The sequence below is a fragment of the Myxocyprinus asiaticus genome, chromosome 14 (assembly GCF_019703515.2).
Source record: "Myxocyprinus asiaticus isolate MX2 ecotype Aquarium Trade chromosome 14, UBuf_Myxa_2, whole genome shotgun sequence".
NCBI lineage: Eukaryota > Metazoa > Chordata > Actinopteri > Cypriniformes > Catostomidae > Myxocyprinus > Myxocyprinus asiaticus.
The window spans coordinates 41,631,690-41,644,599 of NC_059357.1; the positions used below are offsets into that span (position 1 = coordinate 41,631,690).

At 39.1% G+C, this 12,910-nt stretch overlaps 1 protein-coding gene across 1 annotated transcript in view; it reads right to left on the minus strand.

Annotated features, from left to right (window-relative positions):
* The window catches only part of LOC127451148 (probable helicase with zinc finger domain), a 90,943-nt gene that overhangs the window by 23,316 nt on the left and 54,717 nt on the right, over positions 1-12,910 (minus strand). Inside the window, exon 22 of the mRNA XM_051715606.1 lies at positions 4,493-4,697. Within this exon, the coding sequence (XP_051571566.1) occupies positions 4,493-4,697 (205 nt within the window). The remainder of the gene's footprint in view (positions 1-4,492; positions 4,698-12,910) is intronic.

Genomic DNA, 12,910 nt, shown 5'->3' on the forward strand with positions numbered 1-12,910 from the left:
GTTACTCACCTCAATCCGGGTGGCGGCTGACAACTCTCAGTTGCCTCTGCTTCTGAGACTGTCAATCCACGCATCTTATCATGTGGCTCGTTGTGCATGATACCGTGGAGACTCCCAGAATGCGGAGGCTCATGCTACTCTCCGTGATCCACGCGCAACTTACAACGCGCCCCATTGAGAGCGAGAACCACTAATCGTGACCACAAGGAGGTTACCCCATGTGAATCTACCATTCCTAGCAACTGGGCCAATTTGGTTGCTTAGGAGACCTGGCTGGAGTCACTCAGCATGCCCTGGATTTGAACTCGTGACTCCAGGGGTGGTAGTCAGCGTCAATATTCGCTGAGCTACCCAGGCCCTCGTCGACATGATGTTAAAGAAAATGGGACTCAACAGACCAGGCGACCATCTTCCACTACTCCCATGTCCTGTTCCGATGCTCACGTGCCCATTGTAGGTGCTTTTGACGGTTGACAGGGGTCATCATGGGCACTCTGACTGGCCTTCGGCTAACGTAGCCCCTTACGCAGCAGGGTGCGATGCACTGTTTGTTGTAACACATTCCTCCTGTAACCATCATTAAAATTTTCTGTGACTTGTGCCAGAGTAGACCTTCTGTCAGTTCGGACCAGACGGGATAGCCTTAGTTGCATAGCGCATCGATGAGCCTTGGGTGCCCAACACCCTGTCGCAAGTTTGTGGTTTGTCCCTCCTCGGACCACTGTCGGTAGGTACTCACCACTGCTGACTGGGAGCACCCCACAAGCCTTGCAGTTTCAAAGATATTCTGACCCAGTCATCTGGCCTTAATAATTTATCCCAGGTCAAAGTTGCTCAGGTCTTTACTCCTGTCCATTTCTCCTGCATTCAACAAGTTTACTCCGAGAACTGATTGTTTGCTTGCCATCTAATCTACCCAGACCTTGACATGTGGTCTTGTTAGGAGATGATAAATGTTATTCGCTTCACCTGTGAGTGGTCATAATGTTTTGGCTTATCAGTGTACAAGCACTTCTAGAGTAGACCGCTTCATTATTACAATTGGAGTGATGTAATTTTGACGTGTCGCGGCACACCGCAAGAGTCCTATCTACCTTTTACTGAACACAGAACTGTTCCACAGTTCATAACGGAAGCCTGTTTTCATTTTCCGGTCTCCAATGTTTTCACTTGCATCGACATATGTTTTTTTTCCGTAGATAATGTGATGTTTATAACTGCAACTTGGCGCAATGATGGAGCAATCACAGTTGTAAGAATGTACTGACTTTCACAACAGCTTTAAATGTGGCACATACAGTAATGTGAAGCTGTTTTTGTCTGATGTCAGACTTATAAGAATAATCTTTTATAAATTAAATTACTCATTGTTCATGTTAATAAAAGTTATTATAAAGGGATATCTATGGTTTATAGTGAAAAAATTCTGTGGATTATGAACTATCGACAAAACCAGTTTTAACTTGAATCAACAGGCCTGTATTATTTGGGCACACATGTAACAGGCTGATGAATACACATCCTAACAAGCGTAATGCTTCTTAAGCTTGAGAAATGTATCAATAAAAACTACAATCAGACATGCAATGCGTGTTTTTACTGCTTAAATTATAACGCATAATAACATTTGACATCTTCAATACTCAATATGAAAACTTTTAACGTTAATTACAGCACTCAAATGCAAAGACAAAAATTAAGGTATTTTTAGTCACATTTCGTTTTACAAACAGCCAGTACACGTTGCAGTGGTGGCGAGATGGGGACCGGTTCCTCCCGTTAGATCTTACCTGGTTGTCTTGTTTATGGTTAGATCATATTCTCATTTTTGTCACACTTTGGAAATTAAAAACAGACAAAGAATTTAATGTGGTTTTTCGCCATTCAGACTACAAACGACTAAACATATTTGAGTCGGATACACCAAAAAAACCTAAAAAAGGTACTGCCTCTCTTAAAGCCTTGGTGCCTGAATTGCATCTTGCAATGTACAAGAAAATCTCACTTGTATTTTTTATTTTTTGCTGCCAATGACTTCCGACTCAAAAGTCCATTGATGTGTTCTGTTGGAAATGCAAGGCTTTCAAAACAGATCAATGTGGTGTGAGTGCAAGAAGAATGACATGCTGATGGCATCAACAAGCGATTCAGAGGCTCTGCTGGCTTGAGGCCTGGCAGCTCCGAGCACCGCTGCTCTGAGGTCAGCACATTTGCTCGCAAAACGGTCTCCGAGAACTGCCGATTGTGCATAATCAAGCTTGTTATTTCAGTGGTGCATTATGAATGCTGTTCTGTACAAAGCCTGTGAAATTACAGCACAAAAATGGGGAAGCACCTGTCAAGGGAGGAACTAAACCAATGACAATGTTTATAATTACTGTACAAAAGACGACAGTTGACCAATTACATGATAGTTATTAAGTGAGATTCTTCCAAACATCCTCTTTTATGTTCCACAGAAGAAAACATCATCATATGCGTCATATTGCCAGGCAATGCAAACTATTGTGAGGGCACGCACAACTATTTCAGAAAAAAAATTCCCGCCCTGTCCTCTAAGGAGCTTTGTAGATTTAAAACTAAATTAAAATTATTTTTTTTTTACTATGTTTGTCAAGTTCCAAATAAATAGAAAATTATATAAGAGGAAGTAGTTTTCATTTATAAAGTATTCTCTGGAATACGATAACTTTTTTTTACATCGAAAAAATTACATCAGCTTTAAAAGAAAATAATAAAATAGGCTTCTAGATTTTTTGCATTGTGATGTTATGTTTTTATGCAATTATGCACATTTCCCCTCAAATTATCATTAACGTAATGCAAAAAAAAAAAAAAAAAAAAAAATTTCATAACAGTGACTAGAATAAGATGTTTTTGCATTACAGTATGTTAAGGAAAATATTGGGGGAAAATGCAAAAATCACGTCACAATGTAAATATATATATTAATATTTCTTAAGGCTTAATTTTTTAATGCTAATTATAATTAATTGTTTCTTTCATTTAAGGGATGCATAGACATTTTTATTAGTCCTAAACATTTTATTTTTTTTCTCCTTTTTCTCCCAATTTGGAATGCCTAATTCCCAATGCACTTTTTTTAAGTCCTCGTGGTCGCGTAGTGATTCCGGGTGGCGGAGAACGAATCCCAGTTGCCTCCGCGTCTGAGATCGTCAACCCGCGCATCTTATCACGTGGCTTGTTGAGCGTGTTGCCACGGAGACATAGCACGCGTGGAAGCTTCACGCCATCCACCACGGCAACCACGCTCAACTCACCACGCGCCCCACCGAGAACGAACCACATTATAGTGACCACGAGGAGGTTACCCCATGTGACTCTACCCTCCCTAGCAACCAGGCCAATTTGGTTGCTTAGGAGACCTGGCTGGAGTCACTCAGCACGCCCTGGGATTCGAACTAGCGAACTCCAGGAGTGGTAGCCAGCGTATTTTACCACTGTGCTACCCAGGCCGATACTGATTTTAACACACACACACACACACACACAAACACACACAAAACAATATGCAGATTCCGATACCAAGCCAAATTCCTTATTTTATCATCAGATCACTGCTTTGCTTAATAATTATGCTTTGAAAAATGTACAAAGAGGAACAAGATCTGTTTTATTGTCCTAACAATAAATAATTTCCATTGAACATGGATTGGATCTGTTGAACACATGACAGGCCAAATTGTAAAGAAAGCCACAATGAAAGGTGGCCGATCCATTGGTGCATCATTATTTCTTTTCTTTTTTATTTATTTTGGTCAAAAATATGACCTAGACATGTTCAAGGTTTTAAGTTCAGTAAACCAAACAGCCAATTTAACTTCTCTATAACTACAAAAAACAAGTAAATGGAGGGGGCGAGAAAAAACGGATACAAACTTGATCAACAGAAAGATGAGTCTTCTCACTCAACTATTCTGGCATGTTTACCTTCCTGCCCCTAAGGGCTGATGATTGATTGACATGTTATTTGTTTGAGGGTGCGAGAGCTCTCTCGCGTTTAGACGGATGCTCTCTGCTGGTCAGAGAAGCAAAGCCTGTTATCAATGGCAGCTTGAGAAATCGAGAATGACTCCACATCAGGGCACGTCATATCAAACCTGCCACCATGGACGCAACTGACCGTATCCGCACAGACATCATGAGCGACAGTCATGTCCTCATGGAGGCACGAGAGATGAACAGAGCGATAAAATTGCCCCATTTGAAATGCCATGAATTTTCCACTGTGAGCAGACTATAGGTGCCTTTAAAAGATCCACAGTGGGATATGGAAGAGGTACTCAATAAAATGGATAGCAAAACAGTAACAGTTCCTACATTTACTGTAGGACAACTGAAGAATGAAACAATTATAACAAATATAAATATATATACTTTATTACATGAAAAAGCAATGTGATTGCAGCATTGTGTTACATGCAACCCTACTTGCAATTGATCTTAAATAGCATGAAAGAAAGACTCGCACCTTGGGTGAGGAGTGCTGGTGTTTGCCGGGCCCCTGTGGGTGTTGTGGTCTCAGGGCCCTGGGGATGAACTCTGGGGCCAGTGGGTTCAAAACATAGGTTTTCTTCAGCTCCAGGGCCTCCAGCTGAATCTTAATCTGCTCGAAGGTGATGCCGTGGAGACTGTGGTTCTCATGACAAATGGAGATGAAGGTCTCCCAGAACTTTCTGTGAAGGACCAGAGATTCTGAGTCAGGACAATGTTACATCACTAAACAGGGTTGATATTTGATGCTTTACCACTATACATAGTTTAAATATGTGCTTCATATCATGTTTAAAATGCATTCTACTAATTGCAGATGCAGTGCAGAGTGAATATGACATTTACTTATAGCGAACGTAAAGTGCTTATACTTTTAAGTTGCTCTAACAAGCTACTGCAAATCCAGCATGCAACAAACTTCTGACAGATTTCAGCTTACACGGGCCCGGTCGCCTGCTCGGAGCATCACGGTCTGACCATCATGCAACATTCATAAGTCAGAGAAACAGAGTTTTGATCCATGCTGATAGAATATGTGCTTCAAAGGAAGATATATGAGCACTCCTCAGAAAGAAACGCTTGATTTGCTCAAGTTTCATGAGGTTTGTGAATTAAACCCGTTTGAATGAGGTTTTATTAATATTTGCCTTTATATCATTAGACAAGACAGTTAAGAGTTACAGGAAACTGTTGAGGAGAGAGAGAGTTTAAATGAGACATTGTACTCTGGTCTATTATTGTAGTAACATGATGGTATGTAGCAATTATTGTAAACTTTGATTGGTCGTTTACATCTCAGACGGCTCCTTCACATGCAAGGCGGCAATTCTCAGCACCGTTGCGGCTTAAGAGACTAATCAGCCGAATGTGAAATGTGTTAAATTCAGAATATCGAGTTTCCGGGGATGCCATGCGAGAAGCAGATGTGTGAGACACAAGCTCTGTGAACCTTTTCTAGTTTTTTAATTATTTTCATGTTATAATCTGGTGAGATTCGATACACCCAGTTACATACTTGCATGAAGAAGTCAAAATCCTCAAACTCTGGAGACATTAAAAGACACTTACGTGTTCAAGCTGAGGCCTCTGACGGGACTGCGAGACGGGGACTCGATTTGGACAGCACGTCGATAGATGAAATTTAGCGTCAACTGTCCAACATGTCGGTGATGTTGACGAAGGTTGTTACTGACTTGGAGGATCTCGCTGTAATACGTCGATCGATTACGGCGATGGAAACAAAATTCTCTGAGTTGTTTACAAGAGTGACAGAAGTTGAAAAACAAATCGATTAACTTGAGTCATCGGAAAGGGAATTATCCGCTAATCCGCCCGCATCCAAAACAGATTTGGAATTAATTTCAGAAAAACTGGAATGTTTTGAAAATATGAGCCGAAGGAATAACATACGAATTGTTGGAATTCCTGAGCATGAAGAGGGCAGAGATATGGTGGAATTCCTGAACGAGCTCTTCCCAAGTCTGCTTGACATAACAGGCCACAAGCTGGAAATCGAGCAAGCTCACAGAGTCCCAGATCACAGATTTGCTGAGGGAGAAAGGCCCCGATCGATTTTGGCCAAATTTCTGAGATCATCCGATAAAGATCTCGTATTGCGCCAGGCGAGGAGCAAAGGGAAGCTTTCTTGGAAGAACCATAATATTTTCTTGTTCCTGGACTTTGCGAATTCGACAAGAGAGAAACGGGATCGGTTCAAGGAATGTAAGAAACTCTTACATCAGAAAAAGATCTCGTTTGCTCTGATGTTTCCGGCCAAACTGAGAAAAGAAACGAAGAATGGTCGCAAAGTATTTACATGTCCAAAACAGGCACTCTCCTCCATAAATACATTAGAGTAAGCCATTTGATGTTTCTTATATTAGTGGACTGACTCGTGGTTCAGTGACTCTATTATCTGAGGAAGCTGGGTGCCATTTTTGTTTCTTTTTGCGCTGGCTCCGCCTAGTGGCTGGAGTTTGTTTTGTGGGATGGCTCCAAGAAACTTTTGCATCGACGGAAGTTCTTTTTTACACTGAAGTTTCCGGCCAGATCGAGAATGGACACTTTGGATGACTGCAAAATATCTACTTGCTCACATAAAGGACGTCTTTTATAAAAAGGCTGAGTAAGTTATGGTGTATTTTTCTTTTCTTTTTTTTGCGGCTTCCGAGTTAGTTTGGCTCGATCATCCGAGGAACCAGGATGCCGGTTTTGTTTTCCGTGCTGGAGCTTATTCTGTTGAATATCACTCCTTTGGACAGCTGTGGATAAATCTGTTTGTCCTTTGTGCTTATTCCTCCTGCTGGCTGGAGTCTGTTTTGTTGAGTATTTTTACGGGACATTGGAATGATTACGTCATCCGCTGAACTCATAACAGCTGGCTCACTGAACAGTTGTTTGTCTGTCCGAGGAAACTGAACGGCTTTATATCAGCTTGAGTTTATTTTGTGGAGGCACACACCTTCGAGACGGTTCTGTGAATGAGTCTACATATTGTTTCTGTTATTCTGCCTGTTGGCTGGGGTCTGTTTTACAAAGTATTTTCTATTATGTAATTTTATCTTACAAAATCTGTATAGAAGCACCGGACTTGAGCAATCCTATGGCAAAGTTGTCGCGGGGGCTCTCGTAGGCGTACATGGACTCTGAGTTTTAAGGGATTGACACCGGTTGGCGCTGTCGTGAGCGGGGTTAATGCGCACATTTTTCTTTTTTCTGTTTGTTTGGTTCGTGGGGAAGTTCAGGGTTTGATTGTTGCATTAATGGGGAATGTGGTCTGTATAATCTTGTTTTTGACACACAATTTATTTATTTTTATTATATCAATATGTCAAATGTTAATATGAATAAGTTGTCTCTCTCCACATGGAATGTGAATGGGTTGGGGCACCCCATAAAAAGAAGGAAGGTTATTTCTTTTCTTAAACGTAAGAAATATGATATAGTGTTTCTTCAAGAAACCCCCAAGTGCAACACTGACGCTTCATAGGATGTGTAAAAATCTTGGTCTTGCAGATATTTGGAGACTTTTGAACCCATCTGGTAGGGACTATCAATTTTTTTCATCAGTCCATAAGATTTATTCTAGAATAGATTTATTTTTGATATCTAAGTCCCTCATTTCATCTGTTGCAGATTGCTGAATTGGAAACATTTTAGTCTCAGATCATGCCCTGGTGAGTTTGGAGATGTTGCCACATACGGAGAAAAAGAAATCATATAGTTGGCGCTTTAATGTATCCCTTTTGCAAAATCCTGATTTCCAACAAATGTTAAAGACCGAAATCAATGTTTATATGGAGACCAACTGGTCCTCAGTATCCTCTGTGGGCATGGCTTTGGAGGCACTTAAGGCAGTTCTTCGGGGTCGGATCATACAGTATGCCTCATTCACCAAAAAATCCAAAGCACGAGAACTTGTGGAGTTGGAAGAGAATATTAAAAGTGCAGAGGCAGAGCTGAAGCGCAGAATGTCGTCTGATGGCCTCAGAGAATTGACTAGATTGAAATACAGGCTTTCCAGCCGGGCGCCTTTCAGTGGCCCACACAGGACATTAAGTATTTGGGTATTTTATTCCCAGCAAATTTGTCTGATTTAGTCAGAGTTAATTTTGACCCTTCAATAAAAAGGTTTTCGAGCGATGTGGACAGATGGGCTTCATTACATTTATCGATGATTGGGAAGGTTAATGTTATTAAAATGAATTGTATTCCAAAATTCAACTACTTGCTACAGTCTCTCCCTGTAGATGTCCCCCTCTCTTATTTCAAGCAATCTGATAGCATAGCGGAGTCCTTCATTTGTAATGGTAAACGTCCCAGGCTACATTCCAACAAATTACATAGGCCGATTGACAAAGGTGGGTTAGGCTAACCCAAGATTTTGTTTTATTATTACGCGTTCGGTCTCAGGCATTTGGCTCATTGGTCGCTTCCACCTGAAAGAGCCCCTCCCTGGTTTTCTATTGAACAGGAAGTCCATGCCCCTTTTTCACCATTGCAAAGTCTTTCCATTAAACTAACCGGAGAAGTCACACCCCGTTATTTCACATCTGCACATGATTTGGACAAGAATGGCCAGAGTATTTAATTCAGACATTTATTTAAATGTTGCCTCAAGCATATGGCTGAACCCCAAATTATGTATCAATAAGTCCCCTTTCTGTTGGTCAGAGTGGATTGTGTGAGGGCGACCTGTATGAGAGTGGAGTGTTGAGATATTCTGAGAATCTGGGTCAGCCCCAGACTTTGTATTTTGGGTGACAGATCTGTCATTAATTTTATAACAAATTTATAAAAAAAATTGGGTTTTAACAAGTGTTATGATTGGCAGAGAAGTCATTTTAAGGGGTTGGAAGTCCGATGGAGCGCCATCATTTCTAGAGTGGTGTACAGAGATGGGGAGGGTGGCAGCGTTTGAAGAAGGGGTATCTAGAGGATTGGGTAATTTGGACTTGTTTATGGGAAAATGGGGCAAATATTTGGCATTTTTGGAGGACTCTCGGGGAGGGACAGTGGAGAGAGAGATGTAGAGTTTGTGTGTGTGAATAATTATATTTTATATTTGTTTTTGTGTGTCTATAATTATGTGGGACCACTGGGATGTTGTAATAGAGGGGGTTAAGTATTGATTCTGTTTGTATATGTTCTTGCTTGTATGTGTTAATATAGGAATCAATAAAAAAATGTTAATAGAAAAAATAAAATCAGAATATCGGCCAATTTATCGGCCTCTGCGAATTATCTGTGGACAACTAATGACAAAACCTCTTAAAAACATGGAAGAAAAAGCTTTTATCACTGGTTTGCATCTGGTTATGACACTGTGAAAAGCCTTAGGCAAAATATTATTGGTTTAAAAATGCATTCATTTTGCAACATTTTCACCTCTCATCCACACTAGAACAGCGTTTTCCTCCATCAAAACTTTAGAGTTTCGAAAATGCTCACCATAACCACATACTTTGGGAAACGATGATGTTAGGGACCTGAAAATGGAGTTTTCAAACAAAACTTTAACATTATTATTTTATTTATTTTTTGCTGCCTTACAAGCGCTGGCATTTTTTTTGGAAATACAAATCTATATGCATTTGTTTTAGCCTAATTGTTGAACTGTAGACAAAAACAAATAAAAAAAAAAGTGTTTGTTCAAGAATCACAAACAGCATGTTTCACTATAACCTTTGACATTATTCATGACTAATCAGCAACACAATCGAAATTGAAATTAAGCCAAATTGCTGTCTAGAACTATCGTGCCAAGCCTGGGAGAAATGCAGTGAATCAGACATGCTCTTCATAACCACTTGAAATAACACCCACCCACCCAAAACTATATTTGATTTACCCAATGACTGTCAGTTGAAAATACGATTATGTTAAGTGGGAATGAGAGCGAGAGGGGAAGAGTGAAGACTCTGGGTGTTTTTTAATTGAAGCATTACCAAAGTGTGATAAATATGCAAGCCACAGATTTCCATCCAATCTGAGAGTCCTCAAGGGAGAAAAACCATTTATTGTTAATGCAGCATGTAAAACAAGGCAGAGAACTGGAAAAACGAGACGCTGCTCATGTTCAGACTGAAGTGACTGACTCGGTCAAGAGTAAAACAATAGAGTTTGTGCACCATCGTAAATCAACTTATTGAATTACAAACTCAGATTTGGTTTGTAACTTGCATGTTACCCTGCTTGTGTGATAAAATGTGTGACCGGAAAAGCTCCAGAAATATGACCGATTCTCTTCCCAGTAGCCAAATTTCATATCGCTCCAGCACGGATGGGAAAATTCTCAATCCTAACTCGAGTGACATCAATCTTAGACAATCTGACACATCCACTGTGACTTGACACAGGAGAAACTCGATGCGTCACCGTGTAATTTAGCGGCTGATCTTCCCTGCCTCTTAAAACAGCACATTAGGAGTCTTGTAACACTTTAAGCTATAAGAATTTGGCCAGTTTTAAGTTGATAAAAGTTGATGATAACACCGGCAGAGAGAACACTTATATCAGGTCGCAGACAGCAGTAGTGCTCAACCAATTTTAGTTTTTCAATGGCTGACATTGATATCTAGACAGTAGGGCATGGGCAATTTTAGGATTTTTCTTTTTTAAAGAAAGGGGGGACAGAGGTGCCAAAATTGGCAGAGTTGGGCCAAAGTAATATCAAGCCAATTTGATTCTATATGATTCGAATGTGGATTCAAGATCGCACTTTCTTTTGGTAAAAAACCTAAACTTGTCTAGGGTATGATATTATGAGAAATTAAAATACTTCATTTGCTGTAATTCTATTCATCAGTCCATTACCAGACGTTTACAGACAGTGTTGCTCTCGTCAACTAAATTACTGACAAAACAGTTTGTTACTGAAGGTTTTTTTCATTTTCTCAATGTTAACGAAACTTTCATCTGCACAGACAATGAAGTGAATAAACGAAGTTACGTGCTAGTCAGAACACGTAACTTGCGTTGTGAATACGCAGTTCTCTTAAAAACGCATTTCACTTAACGCAATATCCTAAACTGTCCAAATTTGAGGAATTCACAACAGAATAACTTTGCTAATACTTCAGTGGGTTAATGATATGCTATTATTCATGGCACTCAGGTTTTGCGGACAGTTTTCTCATGTTGTTTAATATTTTAAAAAATGTGCACGTATCATATTTGATACATTAGGCTTTAAAAGGTCATTATCCTCTTGTTATTGAAGTTTTTCTTAGCCCATACAGTGGTAAATCTTGGGGTATTGTCAGAGGACTCCCTGGGCTTTTCAGAGATACCACATGTTTGAGAGTTCGGCCATGACAACTTCCTCTCCTTGGTCTATAAATATGGATTGAAATGTAAGAGTTCAATTCAGCACAACAAATACAATATGAATAAAATATTTTGTCAATAAACAATTTTCATCATATGTATTTTATGCACCAAACACTATATTGCCATTTAAAAAAGGGGTCTTAGAAACTTACGGTAAGATGACATCATAATAGCTTATAATGTAAAATAATGAGATCTTTATAATGACAGAGCAGGCTGCATATATGAAAATACACAGAAATATTAGTTCACACTTTAAATATCTCTTATAAAATGTATATGTCAGAATTTTCAAAGCTGATTAAGAGATTTACCTCAAAAGCCTGTTGCATCATATTATATACATGTAGGGCTGGGCGATAAATGATCTCGATATTTAATCGCAATAAAAAAAATCCACGATATCGATGATAAACTTTTGAGTAATTTTAAATATTCAGCCTGTGTTCTACATCTAGCCGATCAGGTGCGTGTCACTAAAAACGCAAGCAGTTTGGCTTTCTCAGACTGTATGAAGTTGCTAACATTAGCTGCCTTGCTAACGATTAGGCTACGCCAGTCACCGTGGTCCGATTCCAGGTCCTGACCCCGGATTGATTCTATCCGGACCGCAAGACATTATGACGATGGTTCCGCAAATATTAATTTTAAAATATCAGTAACAATATAATCATTACTGTTACTTTATTAAAATAAGCTGTCATTTATCCCAACATAAAAGTAACTTTTTACGCAAGTCCATTTTAAATAGATCGATCTAAACATTGAAAACACTTTTTTCAGAAATAACTACTAGATGGTGTCATAAATGTGTAAGTTACATACCATAGGTTGTTTGGCTCGTTAGCGTGAACAGAGTGTGAAACAGGAGCCGTCAAACGTTGTGTATTATATTTGATACACACGGAGTTATAGGGTTAAAAATTTTTAAAAATGTTTAAGTATATATTTTTCAAGATATTTGAATATTTGGTTGAAGTTTGGTCTGTTAAAATTTGATACATCCAACAAGTACAAGTTGAGCTGAAACGACAGCATTTGTGGGATAACGTTGACATTGTGGGATAATGTTTTTTTTTTTTGTTGTTGTTTTTTTTAGGGTTTAAAGGCAGAAATGTGAAGGTTTTAATTTTTTTAAAAGCACTTACATTAATTCTGCTAATAAAAGTTGTGTATTATTCTGAGCTGTAAAGTTGTTTAAATCATTGTTTTTTTAACAGTTGTTTTACAATTTTCAGTGTTATGTCGTTATGTCGGAGTTGTAAAAGTGGCTGTAACTTTACACAGAAAATGTTAGTAAGCGATTTTATCACACTAAAATCATGTTAACACATATATTGTTTATGCCTTGTGGCTATACTTTTGAAACAGTGAGTATTAAAACGTTTACGAACTGGTCCCATTCACTTTAATTGTAAGTGCCTCACTGTAACGCAGATTTTGGCTTTTTTTTTTTTTTTTTTTTAAAGAAAAGGAGGGACAAATCCAAATAAAATTTTGTGGCAATCAAGATTATGTCACAAATGATGTCGATTGAGCTCAACTTGTATTGAACCTGGAATAT